This window comes from Rhinolophus ferrumequinum, chromosome 7 (genome assembly GCF_004115265.2).
Source record: "Rhinolophus ferrumequinum isolate MPI-CBG mRhiFer1 chromosome 7, mRhiFer1_v1.p, whole genome shotgun sequence".
Classification (NCBI taxonomy): Eukaryota; Metazoa; Chordata; class Mammalia; order Chiroptera; family Rhinolophidae; genus Rhinolophus; species Rhinolophus ferrumequinum.
Window position 1 is genome coordinate 43,189,950 of NC_046290.1, and position 24,084 is coordinate 43,214,033.

Below are 24,084 nucleotides of genomic sequence, written 5' to 3' on the forward strand. Positions count from 1 at the left end.
ATGTAAGCCATTTCATTTTTCTTTATATGCAGAAAAATCATATGGTACAAAGTTACAAATTTGATGATTGGTGGGAAACCATGAGCCAAGGAAGGTAATTGTTCTCTGTAATACGGCTCCAATTAATCAGCAGGCAATTTCCCATCTAGCATTTGTGGTTCACGACACAAATGTAACATGAAAAAGTGTTGCTGTATTAACTATAGAAATGTGCGTCCTTCAGTAGAGACCAGGCATTAAGGAACTCAATGGTAGAGCAGTTCTCAAATTTAACTTCCCTCCTACAGTATGTTTGTAACTCATTCCTCAAAGTAGTCTTTTTATATTATTCCTCTTTTATTCTACTTCTTACTCCAGTAAATACTGTACATATCCCCTATATCTAGGAAAGCTAGACATGACCATAGCTTTGTTGAACCTCAGTTTCATTACTGTTTGCATATCAAAAGTCAATCAGTCGGCCCAGGTTCAAGTTCTCTGGCAGTTCAGACACCTCAAGCCCTGGACTGAAGTCATTAGCACCGACCCTCAGAAAAGCATGCAGCAGCTTCTCACTGAATTCTGAGACTGTGCATTCCAAAAGACAAGAACGTTGTCTCATAACATCACAGGCTGACGGTAGGGCTGCCACTGCCAATACTAGGATGCAGGCAAGCACTTCAAAAAGAATCTGCTCCCAAGAGTGAGGTTGCCTGTACTCTGTGACATGCCAGTCAAGTCTGTTCAGATGTGGGGAAAAGAAAGATGGGTTGCATATGGTTACTCGTTATTGTCCCACACAGCTGCACTAAAAGTCTATTGATGTTGTGAAGCTGAACGCCTCTAACAAATATTCATCTGCTGTTTCATTGAGCACTGCCCGGAGTTGGCTGTCAGCCGTGGGAGGTGAAGCATGAAGATGTTTGCAAGACCTGAAGCAAGCACGTTGCAGCAAGCAAGTCTTCATATGTCAGGCTGGCATCACCATATCCTCTAGCCCCGAGCTGTCTAAATCCCTTGCCTGAAAGTTTTGTCCCTTTGGAATACACACACTGTGTTACACGGTGCTGTGCTGAAGTGACTTTCCTGGGCTGGAGACAGATTTGCTCTTGTTGGGACCGAGGGCAGTTCCTGTGGATACCCAGCCATGTCCATCAGCACAGCGTCACCCTGTAATGTGAGTCCCAGCTGCCCTGACGACTGTCTGTTTCAGTGGGGGAATTCTTAGAACAGCTCTGGCTCCCTCTGTCCTCAAGGAAAAGGAAAGAACAACTCATAAAGCTTGAGCTTGATCATTTGCATCTGAAAACACAAAGCTTAGAAAAAGGCTGTCTTCTTTTTCAGTACCTGTAAATTCCTACAACCGTTGACCTTTTTATTCTTCTTGTCCCTTTGTAAAAACAAAAAAGTCTTGAAACAAAATGCTCATTTTCTCTTTATTGCTCAATACATTGTCATTGAAGCAAATTAAAAGAGCAAGAAAAATGTTTGAATCACTATAATCCTACAAGCCCTCTGTCATTCTTCAATTTACACAGATTTTGTATTTTTCCAACAAAATGAAATAATAGTTGGCATGATATTTGGTAAGTCTTTTGCTTAGCAATAAATCACAAATATATTTCAGTGTGTATGGGTATACTTCTGCAATATTATTTATAATGGCTGCGTGGCATTTCATTTTATGGCTGTGCCATATTGTTTTCTTTCATGTGCACAAAGTAGAGAACCTCAGATGCAGCAGGTGTTTGAGGTCCCTCCTACTCCCTTTAATCGTTTAATTTATTCCTACACTCCCATCTCTCTCTCCTACTCCATAGGCCGCCATATTAATGGTTTTTCTTTTTGTTGTCTTACAAAATATAGATATCATTGCTTTGTATGCAGGTATTTTTAATTTATAAAAATAATCATGTTAATATGTTATTTGAGGTTTTTTTTTGTTTGTTTTTTCCATCAAGCCGTATATGATGGTTCACAAACTGGCCACCATACATGGAGGGCAAGGAGAGAGTGAAGAAAGAGGCAAACCACTCCAGATTGGTAGGTAGCAGTTTTTATAAGCAAGGGAACTTACAAAAAGGTTTGTCTTGGGTGATTGCAAGAGAGTAGGTCTCTCTTACCTTCCAGAATCTTCAAAGTGTATATAGAGGCCTTAATAGGGTTCAGTCACACTTACTGTCTAGATGGTGTCAACAACACCTTACTCTCCAGATGCTTCATCTTTTAAAATAGTTCCCACTGTGGGAACATTGGGCAGAGACTACATTCCAAGGACAGGGAAGGGAGTGAGGAGCCTCTGATTGCCAGGGTCAGCTGGTGCGTCAATTGGCAGTCCTGTCCTCTCAATGACCTCCCCCAACTCTACATGTTTAATGTGCAATTACATCGCTGTAGCTGTGTCTAATCCATTGCTTCTAACTACTGTATAGGACCCCATGGGGTGTCTTCCACATTTTCCTAGTGGTGAACACATTTTCCTAGTGGTGAACACTCAGATTGGAACTTCCTCCTCCATAAATAATGCTGTACTGAATATAACTTTGGAAATGTGAAATTTTCTTGGGATCTATACCCAGAACAGAATTTGTGCTTCACATATTTAATTTGACTAATTATTGGCACATGGTCCTAGTGGCTGCACGAGTCTACACCCGCAAGCAGCGCATGCAGTTCCTATAACCCCCATGCAACCCACACTATTTTCCAGCTTTCTCTTTTTGCCAGGCTAATAGATTTAAAATTTGATCACATTGTAATGTGTATTTCTCTATTTCCTAATAGAATCAACATGTTGATAATGTTGTTATCCCACCCAAGAATATAGAACGTCTCCCCGTTTGTTCAGATCATTCCCTGATTTATTTAATCATTTATCTATCACTAGATATCTAGGTTGTTTCCAAGGATGACAGAGAAAAAGGGAGACCCAAGCTGTTTAGAAAGCCCATGGACCAGCATAAAGGGAGAAGGAGGAGATGGATGGATGCTCCGGTGGCCCCTGTCCTCTGCTTACATTTGCAGGAGCTAGTATGTCTTTAACAATTAAATGCTTAGAGAATATTATCTAAAGATTGGGCAGGGTGGGACGAGAGGCAAAAGGAGGATATTCAAGGAAGTGCACTGTTTAGTTTTTCATGGGCCATGATAGCTTTTAAAAAAAAATCTGTAGATGAGTTCTTTCCTTTTTCGAGACCCACAATACGTAATATATTATTTCAGAGTGCAAATAGCTAGGCTGGAGTGGGAGTGCTCGGGGAGAGGTGAGAAAGCAGGGCATGGCGATGGCAGAGACTAACAAGCTGCCTGTGAGGGTGTCTCACTCTTGGTTTTGAAGGCTTCTTAGCCCTCTTTCCCATTTTATTAGGACATTTCCTCTTACAGAATATGGAGAACTTCTTCAGCTCATTTGACTCATGGAGCCTACCAAGTGCTTTTGCTATTTTTTGATAAGATTAGAGAAGGATTTTACATAAAGTCATTTGGCTGAGACTGGGCAACTCCAGTCTAACAGAATCCCGATATCTAAGGGGGGACACAGGAACCTGTTTTGTAAAGAATCCCCCAGACGATTCTTCAAACCATTATCTGGGAGCCACACTAGGTCGGCCCATTCCTCTGCAACCTTTAGGCTAATTCCCCCATGTTAGACATTCTCATTCTTACCGTATCAGGCACTTGATTCCAGCTCAACACCCCTCATCCCCCATCATGCCTTGCTTAGAACTAACCACATCTTCCCTTGCTGTCATTCACGTTAATTTTCTCTGCAGCATGCAGAGCAGATAGAGAACAGTGTTAGCCACCCCCTCTTGCATCCTATGCTAATATACAAAAACATTAAAATGCCATTTATTTCATACTTTTGTAAACTTTAAAATTGTAAATGGCACTTATTGAGGAATTAGGCGAGTAGGAATGATATGACAGTTCCCTGGTTTGAAATTTTACAGGCAATGCCTGTGTTTGGTTGGGTCTGTGCTGTGTTCAGTTAACAGTGATGGCTGCAGGCACAGGGGAAAGGTACAATTTGCTCCCACATTGTGGGAGTTGCAGCTCACGCAGAGAGTCCTCTATGATGGAGGCCAGTCAATTTTTTAAGGACTGCAATGCTGTTTGCTTCAGTACACTTTGAAATGCAGGGTCAGCTCACTGAGCTACAACATGCAATAATAACACATTTTTATAGGAGTAGCTTGTCAGAGCAGCAACAACATGTAATACATAAAACCAATAAACACACCATGTCTACAGATTCTATCCTAGTAACCAGGATAAAGCAATAAAATTGACAGCAGTCATCAAAAAGCTCCCTTTCTGACTTTGTAAGTGAATTTACTGGTGCTTAAAACAGAGGAGCTGTCACAAGCCTTAGATCAGTGTGCAGTTATGTAATAGCAAGTTGCATTGCATGGAAGGGATGCATGCCTGGGAAATGCAAGCGAGATGGGCAGTTAACATTTTGCTGGGGCGTGGGACCCTATAGCCCTCAGTGTGATGCAATCCACACCAGAGATATGCTGCAGAATGCTCTAGCTTTTTCCAACTTATATATTAAATATTACAGAGGACAGTGTGGCTATGAAGTGGTAGGTCAACAATTAATATTTCCTGTTACAGCTTACATCCTTAAGACAGGAAGAGTTTAAATTTGCTAGAATACACAGGGAACTCAATGGGTTGGTGTTGTCTTAGACTGAATTCTTAGATGTGGACTTCCATACTCTGTGATATGAAGGAAGGAAAGGGAAGGGAAAAAGGAAAGGAAAGAAGGAAGGAAGGAAGCAAGGAAGGAAGCGAGGGAGAGAGGGAGAAAAGGAAAGAAAGACTGGAAGAAACAGCAAGGAAAGAGAAAGAAAGAAAAGGGAGAGAGGGAGGTACCAGTGAGCATGGTTTTTGTGTCTTCATGGTCACCACCAGAAATATTTCCCAAAGTTTCCCAAGTTGATCATCTAATTTGCTACAAGCAAATGAACATAATCAACAAAACAAAATATCTATGTGTCCTGCCACATTTCTGCCTGAATTCTCAAAGGTAAGTGGGTCCTGCATAAGGATGGGCAGCAGGAGATAGTCTTTCTGGCTTGGAAGTGTTGGCTGTCTGACTTTTCTAAGCCAATGCTGCCTTCAGGTCTTGGAACAAGGGACTTTTTCTGTAGCAGCAGTTAGGAAGCTGCCTGGAGGGGCCCTGCTCTGCACACTTACAGATCCTGGCCACAGCAGCCATGCCTACTTCTGCAGGTCGCCTCTGAGCCTGACACCCAACGACAGAGGGCCTTGGGCGTTGCCAGACAAAAGACCAACACCAAACAAGCAGTGGCTTGGATTGGCCTTCTCCGAAGGGTACTCCACCATCCTAGACTTGTGGAAGAAATAAAGGTGGCTCAGGGGCTGTGTCTAAATGCCCTCAAATTTTCAGCACTTTCTTACTCCTTTAACACACCTCCTTAAAGGACTGCCTCTCGAAGACTCCCTCAGGAAAGCTGAGGCAAACTCCCTTCTCAGGCTCCTGTTTTCCCTAATGCTGATATTCAAGGTAATTAAGGCCATTAACTGTGTAATGTTCCATTTTATTAGCAGAGTAGAGCTCCCCTTGCCCTCTCACCAGGCCCTGGCCACCTCGCGCTCAGAGGGATTTGCTACCCATTCATCTCTGCCACCTCTCTTGGCTTTGAAAGAAGGATGTCTTTGAGCTCAGGAGTTAGTTCGGAGTTAGCTCAGGACAGGGAAACCAAGGTGGAATATCTTGAACACTTCTCCCTGCTTCCAGAAAGTAAAGGGGAAGGAGATGGACCCTCTGGAGTAAAACGGAGGTAATGTGCCTGCTAATAGGCCCTTGGTAAACTGTGGCCTGCGAGTCCATTCTCTGGGAATCCTCACTTCTCACCAGTCCTCAGGGCAGCAACAGGGTGAGATGAGTGCAGCAGCCACTTTGGGAACTAAATTTAAGGGGGTACCAAATCAGCAATGAAGATAAGCAATATTTTAATGTAACATGAAACAAAATAAACACTAACACAAAACCTCTATGCTGAACAAACTCTCAGAATTTTAGACAACGGCAGGACTTGTATTACTAATTTTTCCTTTTGCCTCGAGCTCTAATATAGGTCAGCATGGCATTGTTTTGGATCCTGTCTTTGTTTAAAATTTTGCTGTTTTATTTATCTTTTTTTTTGCATTAACTTAAAGTTTTAAAAATATTGCATTGAAATTTTTTGGTCTTGATTACTGAGTTTTTTGGTTTCCCCTTAAATTTTACACCCATGGCAAGGGCCTCACGCCTCTTATCCTGGCCCCAGCCTTGTGTCCTTAACCCAGAACTCGTGGGAACTTGGCTTCCTATCTAGTACTGTACAAAATATCCCCTGAGCCTAGCAGAGCATTTGCAGTGAAGATTTATGGCTCCCCTTCACTCGTCCATTGTCTTTCCTGCTTTATCTGGGCATATAGAGGTAAAGAGGAGCTGGTCCCCAAGTTTCCACTTTGTTATTATGTCCCACTGTCATGCCCTTAAGCTAAGGGCTCAGAAATTCTGATTGGATATTAATCAAATTTTGCTGTGCGATCCAATCAGAATTTCCTAACTATAAGTTACCATCTCTAATCTAAAATTGGTTAAAGAACTTAATCTAGACCTTGCAGGTGCAGCACCTGAGTACAAGAGCTCTCACAGCTGCCAGTGCGGACTTGAAAAGATCGAGCCCTGCAGGAGGGTGACCCCTGGCCTTGGGGAGTCTAAGTCATCACCCTGCCGGCTTCCCAGCCCTCTGTCTCTATCTGCATTCACGGCTCCTATTCCCTCTTTGTCGCTGCTACTTCCTTAACTGACCCCTCAACCTTACCAGAAACTGCTTCTCACGAAGTCAGCTCATTGTGTTTCTGACAGACAGCTCGTATGTGGAGATGCTTTCTTCTCTAGATGGCATTGTAAATGTGCTATCTCAATTGCTGTCCCAGGTGAATAAGAATTTGAGAGCTGGCCTGGGAACCAAACCACTGTTTATCGCATAGTTCCTGTGGGAAAGAAGCTTCAAAGGACCAGACATCCACATGAGAAGAGCAGCTGGACCACAGTCCACTCGGCTCTAAAACGTAAAGAGCAACACCACCAAGTTGACAGAGGAGGTCCCCTGGTTCTCAGGTGAGGGTGGCCAATGCAGCAAAAATCCAGAAACCTTGGGGGAGGGGGGTCCCTTTATTTATTTTAAGGGGATGTCTTTATTTATTTATTTTGTGGCTATTTGCAAAGCAGTGGCCTTGTAGAGACCGTAGGCACCTAAGGATTCATGGAGTCAATTTGATGACAAGATTCATTTCTCAACCTCTTCTTTTAAATTTATTGTGTCTTCCCTTTTTCATTTAAAATGTACATTAAGACTTTATCCCCAACAAGTTTCTCAAAGGGCTACGTCACTGGGAACTCACACCCAAGCACAATGCCTGCATTGTGAGAGGGAGAGTGGGAGCTGGGGTCCTCAGCACGACCAAGTCATGGGTGTTGATGGTCTCCTTTCAGGGTTAGGGTGCGAGGTGCTTTGAGGAGGTACATGAGAGTGAGGGAGATGGCCTCCTCGTGGGTTACTCTTTTGGCCTTTCCCTGCCATGGGACCTCCCTCAACTTCTACCCACCTTCCATTTGAGCATAAGGCTCTGTGTCTCTCACAGCTGCGTCTGGCCCTCTGGCCTAATTCGGTTGACTTCCCAGAGACGTTCATTAGTTCTGAGACTCAGAACAACACAATAAATCCCCACCCAGCCCCGGGAACCGGTCTGTAAAGTCTCGTCAGTAATAGACAACAGTTCGTCTACTTAGGGCAATTTTGCTGAACACACTTATTTGCCACCTCTAGAAACCTTCAGCACTAAATGTGCTGGTATTTCCACCTAAGAAGGAATTTAACTGAAAAAATCAGCAGAATGGTGAGTAAGAATACAAATATGACAAGAAAAAAAATGCCCACGGCCGTCATTCCACAGGACAGTTTGACCTCAGACAGCTTAACTCCCGTTAAAAATGGGGGGTTTGCACACACGGTCTCCTCCGAGCCCTCCAGTTTCTGCAGGTTTTCTTTGTACCAGGTTATGAAATGAATATTTGAGCAAGTGCAGTCCAGGGGATTGTGACTTAAATTAATGGTGCTCTGCTGGGACAAGATGGGGAGGAGATGGGCTGGGATGATGCAAATGCTATTGGCAGCCAGATTGAGGTAGGTCCCCTTCAGGTGGCTAAGAGCACCGATGCTGTTTCCTGTCAGGCTGTTGTGGCTTAAGTCTATGTGTCTCATTTTCCCGAGACTGTGGAACGCTTCCTGGTCTAGAGAGAGGAGCTCACAGGAAGATAAAATTAGAATTTCCAAGCTGCCTACTGGCTGCAGGAGGTTGGTCTTTAAGATGCTCCCATCTTGAAAGCGATTTCCCTGTAAATTCAGATACCGGAGATCCAGCAGGCCTTCTAGAAGGTGTTGATTGTTGGTATTAAGGAGGCAGTGAGAGAGATTCAGAGCCTGCAGGCGAGAGAGGTTTTGGAAAGGACGTTGTAGAGCGTTAACATGCAAGTGGGTGAATGCCAAGTCCAGGAGTTGTAGCTTAGGACATTCTTGGAACGCCTCACTCTGGAGACCGATGGGCATATTGTAGCTCAGATTTAAGTACTGCAAGTGGAACAGGTTCTTGAGGGGCAGATTGCAGCAGTCAGAAGCCTCTATATTACTGTGACTTAAATCAAGTCTCTGAAGATTTTCTAGTTTTTCCAAACACCCAACACCGAGGTCAAGTTTTTGTAGGTTACCTTTGATATGGAGGTCTGTAAGGGATGGGAAACTGGCGGCATTGATTTGACACAATTGGTCAAACTTATTTACATTGAGAACTAGTTTCTTGAGAGAGTTCATGCCTTCAATCCCAGAGGGTAACTCTCTCAAGTGAGTTTCAGTCAGATCCAACTCCTGGAGTCGTGTAAAGCACTGAAAGGTGGTAGATGACAAATTAGAGAAATGGTGCTTCTGCAGGTTGATGCTCTCCACAGACATGTCACAAAGTCCTGCAAGCATGGCTGAAGTAAGGTCTTGCTCATCAGTGTCTTCATATGTTCCCAGCCAGAGAGACTGAGTAGTAGAATTCTGTAGGCCTTTTAATATAACGGACAAGTCAAAAGTGCCTCCAAATTTCAAACTTTGGAAGACTTTGGAACGGAAAGCCCCAGGCTCAATGTCTTTAATGTCGTTGCCATTGCAGTTAAGGCTTAAGTTGGTGGCCTGCTTCAGAGAGTTCACATCTTGACTAGAGAGATAGTGTATAGCATTATTCTGAAAATCCAGAACTTTCAGATTCTGTGTTGGGAAGTTTACTGGGAGCCTAATGGAAGAAATATGGTTGCTTCCAAGATACAAACTTTCCAAGTTTTCCAGATTGTGCACTGGGATAAACTGGAGATTGGATAATCCTGTTTGGATTAAGAAAAGATGCTTCAATGATGTGGGCCCATTAAGTGATGTTTCTGCCATGAATATCAGGGGATTTCCAGTCAACACAATTGTATTCAATTGATGATGGCTTTGAAAAGTGTCTTCATGTACCCAGTTAATCTGGCATCTTAAAAAGATAATAGTATTTAACAATAATTGATTAGAAAAAAAGACTCAGTCACAGTGAACTATAGGAACATAATCATCATTTGTGTATAGTAAAAACAGTGAACATTATTATTCAACATAAAACATAAAAAATCTTTTTCAGTAACCATGATGGCCTGGTGAATGAGCCTCAGTTTTGAACATTCTGACTTAGATTTTTCTTCCAGATATCTTGCCCCTTTCGATTGAACTCTCAGAGGTTTATGTTTGGAATTTAGAGAGTAATTAGTGGTTTGATTGTAGGAAAAATTAAACCATTATTTACTATTTTAAGTAATATAAAACTTGTCATATAGAATGCATAACATATAACATATGACATTCTATACATGAGTCTGTGCCACTCTGAGCCAGTTATGTTTCTCAGTGTCTGTTTTTATCATCTAAAAAGTAGAGAAATAGGATTACTTTATAGAATGACTGTGAATCAGATGATATATATGAAAAGGCCCCCTGGTGGCGGAGAGCCTGTGTTTAGTGAGCCACATGTGTCAGTGGCAGGAGACAAAGCTTGGGGATTGATAGGAAGTCCTATCAAAAATCTGCAAACGACCAAGACCCTCAAAAGGGATCCTTTCAGTGGGCGACCTTAAAAAAAGAAAGCTCACAGGGAGAGTCCTTGAGGATATGTGTTTGTCTTGACTTTGGCTCTGAATGGAATAAGAGCAACAATAACAATAAGAGAAGTTTCCTCTGAGAGATTCCCCAACCATAAGTTTCCACTCATGAGGACTGTGGCCTGAATTTATGCTATTTCTGTAGACCACCCAAAAGAAACCCAAGTGGAAAACACAGTTTAAAGTGGATCCAGGATGGTAGTGACTGCAAGTAACTGGTAGAAGTAAATAGAAACCTTTTCTGGAGTGATGTACTTAATTTTTAATAAGGAAAACTTTCAAGTTTACATAAAAGTAAAGAGAATAGGACAATGAACCGTCATATGTCTTTCACACAGATGCAGCAATTCTCAAGATTTTGCCATGTATGTTTCTTGGCTTCATCTATTTCCAGTCTCTCTCCTGAATTATTTTAAATCAAATCCTAGATTTCCCATACGTATTGTAGTAGGCATCTCAAAAAAAAAATAGACATTTTCGTAGCCATAATGCTATTACCCTATGTAATAATATCAATAATTTATTGGTATTATCTAATTCCAGAAAACAATTATAAACACAGATTTACACAAAGTTCCAAAAGATAGACGAGCTCAAAATAAAAATTCTCTAAGCACGTAAGGGAAACACATTCTCCAAAGTCAGCAAAAAAAAAAAAAAAAAGAGAGAGAGAAAGAAAGAAAGAATTCTACAGAATCAGGTTTAAAATCAAAGCAGATACCTGAATTATCAGATATATCTGATTATATATGATATATAAAGAACACATGTTATGCCTGATATATATTATCAGAATATATGATAAATAAATATGTTTATATCAAACATGTTTGACAGGTTAATAAAAAGTAAGAGCCAACAGGAAAATAAATAATTAAAATAATATTAAAACTGATGTGCTATATTTGTAAAATGAGAAATCACTGAAACTTATTGAAATGGAACAAGTTAATAAATGAAATTAGAAAGCCAGCGTATAGTCCGTACAGTAGATTAAACACAACTGAAGAAGAATAGTAATGGACTAGAAGCAAATATAAGAAAATTACTTAGAATATAGTCCATAAGACCAAAGAGATAGAAAGCAAGAAAAAATACATTAAGATATATGAAGGATGAATGAAAAGAGGCAATATCAGTCTAATCAGAGATCCAGAGGAAATAAAAGAGAGAATGGGGACAAGCCAAGGTTCCAACAGATCATGGCTAGCATGTTTTAGAATTGACAAAAAACACCAGTCTCATGTTCAAGGCGCCCAACAATCTACTCAGTGCGTCATTGTATTGTTACAGCATGCCAAAGACAAAGAGAAGCTATGGAAAACTTCTAGAGAGGAAAAGATAGATCATCTTCAGGTGAGTAATGATTAGACAGATAGATGACTGCCCAGCAGCTATAATGAAAGACAGCAATGATAGCATCAAAGGGATGAGGAATAAATAAATAAATAAATAACTCAACCCAGAATCATAGGTCAGAAAATACTCTCTTCTAAGAATCAAAGTGAAATAAAGACATTTTCAGAAAGAAAAAAAAAACAACAAAAAAAACGAGGGGAGTTTACTGCTAGCAGACTCTCACTAAAGGAGTTTCTAAGGATGTACTTCAGGAAAAAGAAAAATTATTTCACAGAGAAAGAGCTGGAAAGCAAGATGAAATAATGAGCAAAGAAAATAGAAGACATGTTGATAAATGTTTAGAGTAATAAAAAATGGTGTCTAATTTGTGGCCAGATAAAAGTCAGGGTAAGCTGAGGGAGCAGAGAAGAAGGATTTTAGAAAGCATGAGGTCATACTATTATCACTTTTTGGAAGAGTAGAAGCTTAGAGCCCTCCAACTAGAAAAGCTCTCCTCGTCCACACACTCCCTAAACATGCAGTCAAGTTCGTTTCATCTAAAAATGAGAAATGATAAAGGACAGAGAAAGTCAGTTTCCTTGGTGCATGATAGGTAGGTAGCAGAATTTTTGTCTCTTATCTGAAAGGGCAAAGCTTTCTCTCAAGTTTTCTAAGCATGTGCACATGGCGTCTTGGCTCGGGACATGGCCTGTTGTCATTTGGGAGACCGGACTGGAAGTCAGGAAGGCAGAGTTCCCGTTTCCCTACTCTGTGATCTTAAGCAAGCTCACAACAATCTCCCTGAACCTCAATTTCTTCATCTAATGTGAGTCGGACGGCCATATTTACCATGCTTCCCTCAGAGTGGTGGTTGTGCAGATGAAATAGTATTATGGTGTGAATGTTCTCCTCTCCTGCTCTGCAGAAGCTTAAGTTGAACAATCAAAGAAACAGAGCTGCTACAAGGGGTACAGACTCCATCCACATACAGAGCCCTTTCTCCCTCTTCCAGACACACACATCTGCTGCATTTCCCTTTTGTTTGCTTCCCTTATTTTCCTGTGATACTTCTGCCCACTGCTTCACAAGCACCAGTTCAGCATTTGCAATCTTGATTCTGCCTCTAAAACCAAATAATAGAAATTTTACCCCAATTTTTAGGGAAAAAGTTAGTAGATTGTGTGTGTGTGTGTATGTGTTTCTCCTGCAGATTTTTCTTAAAATGTTATCACCCAATGGTACAATGTAATATGGCACCTGATTTAGTGCAAGATTTGTTTTCAGTTTTGTTATCAATATTCCTTAGAACTTAAATAGCACTACTGACCCAATTTAAACATACAGGATAAGGAGATTATCTCTGTGCCTCCCAAAAGATCCTGGAAACAATTGAAATGCAAGTCATGTTATTACTTAAGTAAAACATAAACCAGACACACGGAACTCAGATACATACCTGGTTAAGTCCAAAAAGATAAGATCTATGAGTCTGCTGAAAGTTGTAACTTGAATTGTGGGCAAGAAATTAAAGCCAAATTCCAAAACTTCTGTTGTGTTTGGTAGAGTGTCAGGAATGCCTCTGAGACCTAAATTTTCACAGTTATACGTTTTGTTGGCTTCTTTCTGATAAGAGAAACAATGTAAGTTGACATCAGACTTCATACATTGATTGACTAGCAAAATTAAATGTATACGAGGTCAGACAATTAAGTTTGCAAACTCATCCTAGAAAAAAGTACTGCATGCCTCATTGCTAAATATCACTATGGTCACTTTCAAAGTATTCCCCTTGGGAAGTTATGCACCAATGCCAGTACCTAGTCCACCCTTCAAAGCAGTTTTGGAACTTTTTCTGAAATGGCCATCAGAGCTGTTGTCGTATTACCCTCGATGTCATGAATGTTATCAAAATGTCTTCCTTTCAATATTTCCTTTATCTTCAGGTAAAGAAAGAAGTCATTGGGGGCCAGATCAGGTGAGTAGGGAGGGTGTTCCAATACAGTTATTTATTTACTGGCTAAAAACTACCTGACAGATAGTGCTGTGTGAGCTGGTGCATTATCGTGATGCAAGAGCCATGAACTGTTGGCAAAAAGTTCAGGTTGTTTTTGTCTCTTTTTCACGCAGCCTTTTCAGCACTTCCAAATAGTAAACTTGGTTAACTGTTTATCCAGTTGGTACAAATTCGTAATGAATAATCCCTCTGATAGCAAAAAAGTTTAGCGACATTGTTGCAACAAGTTCACGAACTTAATTGTCAGAACTCGTATGTTATCTTTTGAGCAGCAATCCCACTTCTGGGAGTCTTTAGGAAATACATACTTTCAAAAAACACAAAGTGACTTATGCATAAGGTTATTCATTTTAGCATTTTTTTTTTGTATTAGCAAAAGATTGACAATTGCAGATTATCCTTCAGTGTAGGATTAGTTTAACAAAATACAGGATATTTACAAAACGGAATCTTCACCAGCTAAAACGAAATGAGTAAGATGTCCACACGCTGATATGGGGTGATACCCAGGTACACTTTGCAGTGAACAAAGATAGGTACCAAATGTACACATTGTGTGTATACAATCAATCGTATGGAGTACATAGTATATTGTAGCTACATTTTCATTAAGAAAATATATGTGCATTTTCTTATATTTGCAGAAAGAAACCATGAAAAAAAAATCCAAAACTGGTTTTCTTGCAGGGGAGCCAGGGAACCAGATAAAGGAGCAGGAAAAGAAACAAGACTTCCCTGAATATATTTTGTTATATAGTTTTGATTTTGGATGTATGAAAATGTTTTATTTCAGTTTGAAAGCAAATCAACTCTAGATTAGCATCAACAAAATTAGGCAATGAGACATTACATACTTCCTGATGCGATACAATATTAGGTACACAGTACCACCTATGAGATATTCTTGTCTCCCTCTGCCCCCCGCCAAAAAAAAAAAAATAAAGCTTGAATCCAGTCAAGCCTTTAGGCCTAACTTCCAGTCTACAAGTGATGCAGGGGATTTAACTTAAACAGCACCACAAGGTAGCAATCTGCCAAAGGCAGAAGATAGGATATCCTATGGAACAACTGACTGTTTTCTCATCGTGTGAATGATGTGGGTGGAATTGGAGAGAGAAGGTAATGGGAAGAGAGGAGCCTGCGCTTGTAAAAAGAGACAGATATAACCGCTACTTAAGAGACGTAACCAAAAAATCATAGAGTCACCCTGGTTCAGATTCTGATTCAAATAAAGCATTTAGGAAAAGACATTTTGTAGACTATCAGGGAACTTTGAATGAGGACAGGATATTAGAGTATACTAAAGAATTATACATTTTGTTAATGATAAAAGAAATGTTCTTATTTTTTTGAAATGCATTTTGAAATATTTAGGGGTAAAATGACACCATTTTTGAAATTTGTCTTAAAGTATTCAGGCAAAAATGGAGGGGAGGAGTGGATGGAGGAAATTAGTAACAAAATGTGGATGTTTGTTGAATACTGAGTGATACATAGTATATGAAGATTCTTTGTAACTAATTACATTTGTTTATGTTTCAAACTTTTCTTAATATAACACTTAAACAAACTAGTAGTGTGGCACAGATCTTAGGTCATGGGGCCGTGCAATCTTGAAGTGTGAATTAATTTTGGATTTCTGGAACTGCAGGCTGCTGATCCCAGACCCTAGCATTTGGGTACATAAGTTCAGTGGGACCACCAGATCCTGTGTCCAGGAGAGTCCTAAATTCAGAAGTCTATCAGTCACTGCTTGTTAGACGCCTTAACTCAAGTTGCAAATCTTGGACTAACTAGGTAAAAATGGGAAGGAGTCGGTTAGAAGTCTATAGAATTCTGGGGTCATAATTTATGTGTATGATGCCTTAGGATAAAGGGTGGGAGGGCAGGTATGAAGGCCTAATGGAGTCTGTTTTGTAGGTAGAGGCTCCAGGGAAAGAAAGAAATGTTCTCCAAGAAAAGCTCACTGGGGTGCCATCTCTCAGATCATCTCAGGCTCCGTGTAATTTCATCCAACCTTTCAGACCCTGCCTTTCCCCTGACCACACAATGGTCTCACGAGAAGCCCCATTGAGACTGCCCTGCTTTGGGAAAGCCCTGCTATCAAACTCTAGATAGCAGATTTCCTCATACTGAGTTGCACGCAGACCTGCTTAGCTAGAAACAGAAGACTGCACACATCCTCCGTCACGCTGAAGCGTGATGTTTTAAAGATGTCACCATTGTATTTGCTTTCTGCTTTACTCACTCCACCTCCTGCTCAGTGCTGCACTCTTTTGTAGTTATAGTAAGCATGCTTAGCTACAGGAAATCACTGGTTTTCTTCTATATTGTGACAATATTACAAATGTCACTGATGAAAATGCCATATTTATTTGTAATTCATTTTTTGTTTTATGGACCAAGAGTCCTCTAGGCACGGCCACAAATCCCCCTAATGTCCTCGAAATGCACAGTTTGCATTTAAAGCTTAGATCTAGCTCACTGGTGGGAAAAAACACATGTCGGTAGACCCCTTTTGGTGCCCATGAACATGGATAACCCAGTGGGAAGATGCATGTGTAGCTGCTATCCCCGTAGCTGCTAAGGTTCAGATTAGCTTCGAGAGGACATTTTTCTATTCTGGTCTCCATTGGCATAACTTGGAGAAAGAGGCCTTTTCTCAATTTGTCTTGCTCTATTTTTGCCCCACAGCAAAAGGCTCCACGTTGGCAATTCCCTCATCTTGAATATATAAGTACCCGTGACACCTAAATTATTCGTCTTTTTTTTTTTTTTTTTTTTACTAAGCACTTCACTGTATTAATGTGATTCAGAAAGTTGAAAATCCAGCAGGAACTCTATTGAGCCAGTGGCTTGAGAGAGCTTCCAGCAAAAGGAAAGGCAGGCAAATAAAGTAGCTCAGTTTGAACTCGGTGAGAAACCAAGGACCAGTGGATGTAATGCTGCTGAGGGGCACTGGGAAGCCAGCACGAGCCGTTCATCTCTAGTTGGGGAGAAGCTGCAGTGAACTCTTTGCCCTTGATTCCTGGGAGAAAGAGGCAAATGACAAAAACTGTAGCTTAGAAGAGAATTTAAAAAGCAAACACATTTCAGAGAATGTGCTGGCCTCCACACACAAATTTTACACACGTGGCCTCTCCCTTTGGCTTTCATTCACACTCCTGTACAATCAAAATTACCATTTCAGATATTACAGATGGTGCTGCCAAGCTCCTCATGCTCTCAAATCATTTCAGCAGCACTGAATTGTTTTCAGCCTATTGTATTTTTCAAGGCAGAAAGTACATGTGTGCATGTGCACACACACACACACACACATTATTGTTCTCATTCTTTTTTTTTTTTTGAGAGTAAATTGGAGATGCCATGATCTTTCTCCCCTAAATCTCTTTTAATAAAAGATATTCTCTTATACAGCCATGGTGCCATTACCAAAAATTCTGATTATTTAACGTTGATGCAATATTATTATTAAATAGTCTACATTCAAATTTTACCAATTGTCCCAATATTGTCACTTATAGTAATTTTTGTTCTTCCAATCTAGCATTACACATTACATTTATTTTTCATGTCTCTTTAGTCTCCTTCAATCTGAGATAATTCCTCCAGCCTTTCCCTGTCTCTCATGGCATCCATTTTTTTTTTTTTTTAAATGAATACAGGCTTATAGCTGACAGGATGTCCCTCATTTGGGTTTTCTTCTCCTTTTCCTTCTTGTGTCCTTCTCTTTCTCTTTCTCCTTTTCATCTGTCCTCATGACTTGATTCAGCTGACACATTTTTGGCAGAAATACTATGTCAGTGAGGTTGTGTGTCTTTCTCGCTGTCAGTATTCTTATCAAAACTTTTTGAGAGTGAGTTCTGATAGTATAGCACAGGATTTCAGGCCAGCAGAATGAAAATGTCACCGAAAGGAAAAGCACAGGATGCAGAAAGGGAATACAGTGTGCCTGTTGCCACTGCCCAGGGCTGGGCTCTATTTGTCTTGCTCTATTTTTGCCCCACGGCAGGGCCACGTGCTCGGTTGCTTTTCCAGGCAGACACCTACCACTGCTTTTGTAGCCCATGTGGTTGTGGTTTCTCTGAGCGCCATATGACCACTTCCTCTAAACCCAGCCTTCATTCTCTAGACCTCCGTATGGGATCAATTTCCAAAGTCACTTTCTCACTCTTCTACTTTGGCTGGTTCTATTGCAGACAGTACCTTTCTGCACGTGAACTCATGCAACCAGCAGGACAGTGCAAGGCTACCTGGTGTTCAGGACAACTGCCCCTTGCCCACCCCCGTTCTGAATCATGGGACATTAACTCAGAAGCACTGTGTGCTGGGACCTACACCAACCTCTGGGCTCATGTCAGAGCTGCGACTTTTACACAGAGCAGGACTCCCAAGTGTTCCATCTATGTTTGCAATCCCTTTTCCCTACAGATACTCATTTGCATTTTTTCAATCAGGATCTTATTTTGCTTCTTTCTGCTGTATCTCTGACTCCCTGCTGTCCCACTGTATTTTCTCTTCTCGCCAGTGTTGAAATCATTTTCTAATTTAGAATCCTTTGAGTTTCACTCTAGTGGTGATTCCCACCTTTTCGGATGTCTCATCTGCACTTGGCACATGCAGCAGCCAGCTCCCCCATGCACAAGAAATCTGAGATGCTGAACCCTAGCCCTCTCCCCACTCCCCCACCCCCCCCACCCCTGTTAATCACTCCTCTACCCAGAGATAGCAATCTGACTGAGTCAAGTCCCAGAGTAACAGTTACTCTCTCCAAATAAAACAATCCCAAGAGAGCATAGTCTAAAAACTGATGTCAATCTGATTCCTCCAGACAAAGGGCCTTCCAATTATGTGCAGTTCATTTTCTGTTTGTCTCCAGTCAGACTGCGTGGGTTCAAATCCCAGCTCTCAACCACCAAGCTGTGTTCTCTGAGCCTCCTTTTCCCCCAACTGTAGATGGAGGACAATAACGCCTCTTCGCAGGCCAACCCTGAGGATTAATTGGCTAATATATGTCAAGCACTCCCAAGGGGAGTTAGCATTTCATTGGACCATCACAGCATCATGTCATTATATAGAGCTGTTGGGAAGCCCTTGTATCCATGAACTGAAAACGAGCCCTACTAAGCACCCATCCCTCCCCCCATACCTAGGACTGAAGGACTGTCTCCTACAAAACACGGAATTCCAGCTATGCTTGGCATATTTGTCAGCCTCCAAAGACTTGGTCATGGGTCTCATTTTGTTACTTATGATACAGAGAGAGAGAGAGAGAGAGAGAGAGAAAGAGAGAGAGAGAGAGAGAGAGAGAGAGAGAGAGAGAGAAAGAGAGAGAAGCATGCAGCATTTAACAAGAAAGATTCTATATGGAGTGCTTATTGTATTACTTTTAGAATTTTCCTAGGTTTAAAAGTTTTTTCAAACAAAACGTTTTATTAAAAAATTCTTCTCGACGCCTACCTCACTTGATATGCAAAAATAATTCCAGATGGGCTATAGATCTAAATGTGAAACCTAGAATTAGAAATCAATGCAAAACAATAAAACTTCCAGAAGAAAACATAGGATAATATCTTTTGGGGGTAGGTAAAAATTTCTTAAACAGGACAGAAATGTACTGAAAGTAAGGGAACCATGTTAAATCAAGCTTCACTATAATTCCGGACTTCTGTTCATCAAAAGGTGTCATTAGGAGAGTGGAAAGGCAAGCCACAGAGTGGGAGAAGATATTTGCAATCTCATTAAGGACATGTAGCCACAGTACATAAAGAACTCTTACAAATCAATAAAAAAAAGACAGACACCTAAAAGAAAATGGGCAAAAGATTTGAAAAGTCACACACACACACAGACACACACACACACACGCACACCCCACAAGGATATGCACATGGCCAACAAAAGTGCAAATGTATTCAATTTAATTATCCATCAAGAGAACAGAAATTAGATCCCAGTGAAACACCATACCCATCCATCAGAATGGGTTTTTAAAACAATAGCCAATGTTAGTGAGGTTGTGGAGCATTCAGAACTCATATACATTGCTGATGAGTATAAATGGGTCCCAACACTGTGGAAACTGGCGATGTCTGCTCTAGGTAAGCACGTGTAGGCCCTGTAACCAAATGTGTCCACTCCCTGCTCTACACTTAGTAAGGACTTGTGCATTTGCTTGCTGGAGGCATAGATAAGAATTCCAAAGCAACAGCACTCACCATAAGCCAAAAATTTGAAAACAATGCAAAATTCCATTAACGATAGAATGAATAAATAAATGGTGGCTTGCTATTCACAATACCATTCAGCGATGAAAATAAACAAGTAATTGTTTCACGTACCATCATCAATAAATCTCATATATTTACTGTTGAGTGAAAGAAGCCCGACATGGAAGAGTACATGCTCCATGATCTCATGTATATAAGATTCACAAGGAGGCAAAACCAATCTATGACAGTAGTGTTTTGGGTGTTCTTGGGGGCTTGTGACCGGGCCGAGGTGTAAGGGGCTGCTGAGGTGCTGAGGACTTTCTGTTTCTTGATCTGTGTGCTGGTCCCACGAATGTTCACTTAGTGAGAACTCACCGAACTGGACCCGTAGGATTGGTGAACATTTCTGCATGTATGTTTTACTTGAATAAAAAGTTTCCTAAACTCAAAACAAAGCAAAACAAAACAAAAAACCTTGTTTTCAGGATAGGGCCTGATAAGCTGATGGTGGTCACGTGAACCTATATACAGTATGTGGTTAGTTATGCTCATGCTAGAGAGGAACAACTAAAGAGGAAAGGAAAGCAAGGGGGAGGGATGGGAAAACGGGGTCATTTGCACTTGAAAAAGGACCAACTCTAAGGCAAAAGCTTCCTCTCCCACCACTCCCACTTTTATCCCACTTGCCTGCAGCTGTAGCTGGTCCTACCTTCCAGAACAAGCTCTCATCCATCTTTGTACCTCCCAGTAACCTCCTCAGTACTCACGTAGAGTGAAGACTCAATACACTGTCTTAGAATCCTGCTGCCAAGAGCTCATAGGTGATAGAGGAGGCCCAGGAAAATGCAGGTCCAAGGTTAACCAAATAGGTCCCAGGGCATTTAGAGTCAGAGTACATTCAGAGGGCTGCAGATAGGTGGTTATATTAAGTTTCAAACAAACTTACCCAAAAAGAAAAGCACTGACTGCAGCACAGGGCCAGGCTTGGAGATCCTGGGACCCTCAGCACTACTCTTGCCACCTGAATATCACAGAAGACCCTGGAATAGGCAGCAAAAGGACTAGGCTGCTCTCCCTGCCTCTTTTTCCTTCCCTCTGACAAACAGGAGCCATTTGCAAAAAGGAACTGGCAGCTCTGAGGCCTGGTGTCCTCAGTAGGAAGCTAGACTGGACCGGTGTTTCCATGGGCTTTCCAATTCTCCCAGGACTCTCTTGTGGGCTTCAGGAAAGTTGATGGGGCTTTGCAGGAATGTGGGGATTTGAGAGTTGAACTGGTAGGCTTAAGAATGTAGCATTTAAAAAAGCCTGCTTCCCAATGAGCTGGAATGTAATGGTGACATTATCCTATCTGGGGTTGTCAGAGATGAATGGCAGACCTACCTGATCCCCACTCCTACCTTCTCCTCAGGCCACCTACGTGTTTGTGTGAAATGGACCTTTCAACCCGAATGATGAGGAGATAGCCTTCTGGGGCTGACAGAAACCTCTTACTCGCCCCTTCTCTTATGGGCTGAATTGTGTCCCCCCAGATCCATATGTTGAAATCTTATCCCGAGTACGTCAGAATGAGACTTTATTTGGAATTAAGTTCTTTAAAGAGGTAATTAAATTAAGAGAAGATCATTCGGGTGGGCCCTAATCCAATATGACTGGTGTTTTTATAAGAAGAATAAATTTGGAGACAGACACACAGAGAATGAAGGCAACGTGCAGACATAGGGAGAAGACGGCCATCATCCAGCCAAGGAGTGAGGTCTCGGAGGAAACTAACCTCGCCCACATCTGGATCTTGGCCTTCCAGCCTCCAGAACCGTGAGAAAATACGTTTCTGTGCTTTAAGCCACGCAGTCTGTAGTACATTGCTACCAGCTTTAATTTCCCCCAGGCGTGGTACCTCTTCTTGGTCTGAGCCCATCCCGATTCCATCTGAATAGCCAACTAACAAGGTTCTGTTCTTGTCCGCCTCTAGGCCTATTCCAGTCCTGCTTGGGATTCTTGTTCTTGCCTGGCAGGTCTTTGCCCTGCTTTCCCTTATCGTTTTCCTATCTGTGGCTCTCAAGCACCACCTTTCTATATCCTGCTTTTCCTGCCGCCACTTCTGCTTTCAGCCCTGACGTAGGAAAGCAGCCCACCTACCCACAGCCTGATGGTCCTTCCTGTCCCTGGTCTTTGGCCAACAGGCCATGTGGTGCTGCACACTTGCTGGGGTCAGAGATGTGCGATGAAGGTTTAAGCCTGTTAGAAGATAGCAAGCAACTAAGGTCCTTCTCCTTCCCTTCTTTCGCCACCCCCTCCAAGAACTTCCCACAGGTTGCTAAATATTATTATGGTCCAAAACAGAAGGTGCAATTTGGCTCTGTTCTCGGACGTCACTCCTGTGAGTTAGGAAAACAGATGGACGGCTGTCCAACTCGAGCGCCAGACTCGTTCAGAGTGCTCTTTATATGCTCTGAAACCTGGCATAGGTCATCTTTACTATTCCCCACCCTGAGAGCCAGGAAACCAAAGGACTGTTTGGGGTAGTGGCCATGTGCTAGGATGTTGGACAAACAGTGCCTCTGTGCTGGAAGCAGGTTTGCAGGTCTGCTCTTTGCACTGGGACCCTGTTGATATTTTATGTCTCAATTAGGATTATTTTGGGGGAAATTATTTGCAGAAGAGGAAAACTCTCACTTCTTCCTACTAAGAATCTACATTATCACCCCCTGACTGAGCTCTTTGGCTCCTTTTCAATAATAAAACAAAGCACAGCAAAAAACCTTCTACACACCTTGTGCCCTGTCAGAGACAGTGGATGTTGGATGCCGAGGCTCAGCAGAGACTGCAGGCTGAATCTGCAGGGCAGTTTAATTTAGATAATAAAGACAAAAAGTTTGGACTCACCTCTGTGCAATTCTTATCCAAGGAGGTGATGACTTTACAGCTGGCAGAAAACAGCACCACAAACAGGAAGCAGCTGACAGGGGGAGCCATCAGGGGACCAATGCCACCCCAGCTTAGGGGGCTTATCTAATGCCCGGAACTGAGAAATCGAATCAAGCTATGATGGCCTCCGAAATTCAGCAGCCAGAGAGGTGTTCAGAATGGTAACCTCAGAACAAGAAATACTCTTGACTGCTCAGCATTGGATGGCTCTGTGCTGCGAAAAAAAGGAAGTCCCTTTGCATACCACCCATCCTTGCCAAAAATAGCTGAGGACCCAGCCCCGGGATGGCCCAGTGCGTTTCCTGACAAACCCAAATCAGTTGTGCAGCCGTCTTTGGCTGGTCACACGGACACAGTGCAATGGTTCCTATGGACTTTAGGCTAGCTTCAAGGGTTTGGCCAACTCCAGGAGCTTCTGGTCCCTTTCCTTGAGAGAGACTGTGGAAGCAGGAAGCTGTCCTCACAGAGGACGTCACTTTGTTACTTGTCCTAGGCAAGTGACTGGGAGAGGTGCTGGGGCATGCTGCAAAGGCAGAGTACTCTGTGGGGGCAGACGTGAGGACTGAGCCCAGCAGTGGTGCCTGCTGGAGCTGGGAACTGGAGTGAGAGGAAACAGGGTGATCCTAGAAAGGGAGTGTAGCTGCTCCTTGCACTTCTACTTCTGCCTTGGCCACCTCATCAGTATCCACCTCTGATCTTGGTGCAGGAGGAAGACAAACCCATCCCTCCACCTCGTGATTCGGGCCTGCTAAAGCAGCTGGGTGGACGCCCCACTCTTCCCTGCCAACCTGACTCAGGGAAGTAGAGGAGCAGTCTGGCTAAGAGAGCAGAGTTAAGGATGTCAGCCTTGGCTCGATTTCTTCTTAGAAATAGCTTTGGAGCAAGATTGCAGTTCCCCTCATTATGGTGCAAGGTGTGGTGGTGATTAAAGAAAGTGAAAGTGCAAGCATTCCTCACTGGGCTGAATTGAGCTACCCTGTTTCCCCGAAAACAAGACCTAGCCAGACCATCAGCTCTAATGCGTCTTTTGGAGCAAAAATTAATATAAGACTTTTTGCTCCAAAAGACGCATTAGAGCTGATGGTCTGGCTAGGTCTTGTTTTCGGGGAAACACAGTACCTCAAACATCGTCTGTTCTCCAACCTTCTGGCATATAGGAGATACTTAGCATTACCATTCTCCAATTCCATTTCCAAGAGCTCAGTTGTTAGCATCAGTCACAGCCATTTTAGAGTGACACCACTACTATTACTACTAACACAATAATTATAGTAGCTACCGTTTGTTGAGCACTTATTATATGTCAGACACTGGGCAGGTTTTTCTTTTTTCTTATAAATCTCCTTATCACATATTCTATC

General features: G+C 42.0%; 1 protein-coding gene across 1 annotated transcript; it reads right to left on the minus strand.

The window, feature by feature from the left end:
* Positions 1-5,325: 5,325 nt before the first annotated feature.
* CD180 (CD180 molecule) lies at positions 5,326-22,920 on the minus strand. Its single transcript, XM_033111086.1, has 3 exons — positions 22,682-22,920; positions 13,026-13,192; positions 5,326-9,573 (listed from the first exon to the last, which is right to left on the minus strand). The coding sequence occupies exons 1-3, from the start codon at positions 22,769-22,771 to the stop codon at positions 7,845-7,847; spliced, it is 1,986 nt and encodes a 661-aa protein (XP_032966977.1). The 5' UTR covers positions 22,772-22,920; the 3' UTR covers positions 5,326-7,844.
* Positions 22,921-24,084: the final 1,164 nt, after the last annotated feature.

What these genes read in the sequence shown, in the direction of transcription:
- CD180 (XM_033111086.1), bottom strand. Translation starts at nt 22,771, where the DNA reads ATGGCTCCCCCTGTCAGCTGCTTCCTGTTTGTGGTGCTGTTTTCTGCC. An exon ending in TGGATAAGAATTGCACAGAG is followed by an intron (nt 13,193 to 22,681) that starts GTGAGTCCAAAC and finishes TTCTCTTATCAG; the next exon opens with AAAGAAGCCAACAAAACGTA. An exon ending in ATCTTTTTGGACTTAACCAG is followed by an intron (nt 9,574 to 13,025) that starts GTATGTATCTGA and finishes TATCTTTTTAAG; the next exon opens with ATGCCAGATTAACTGGGTAC.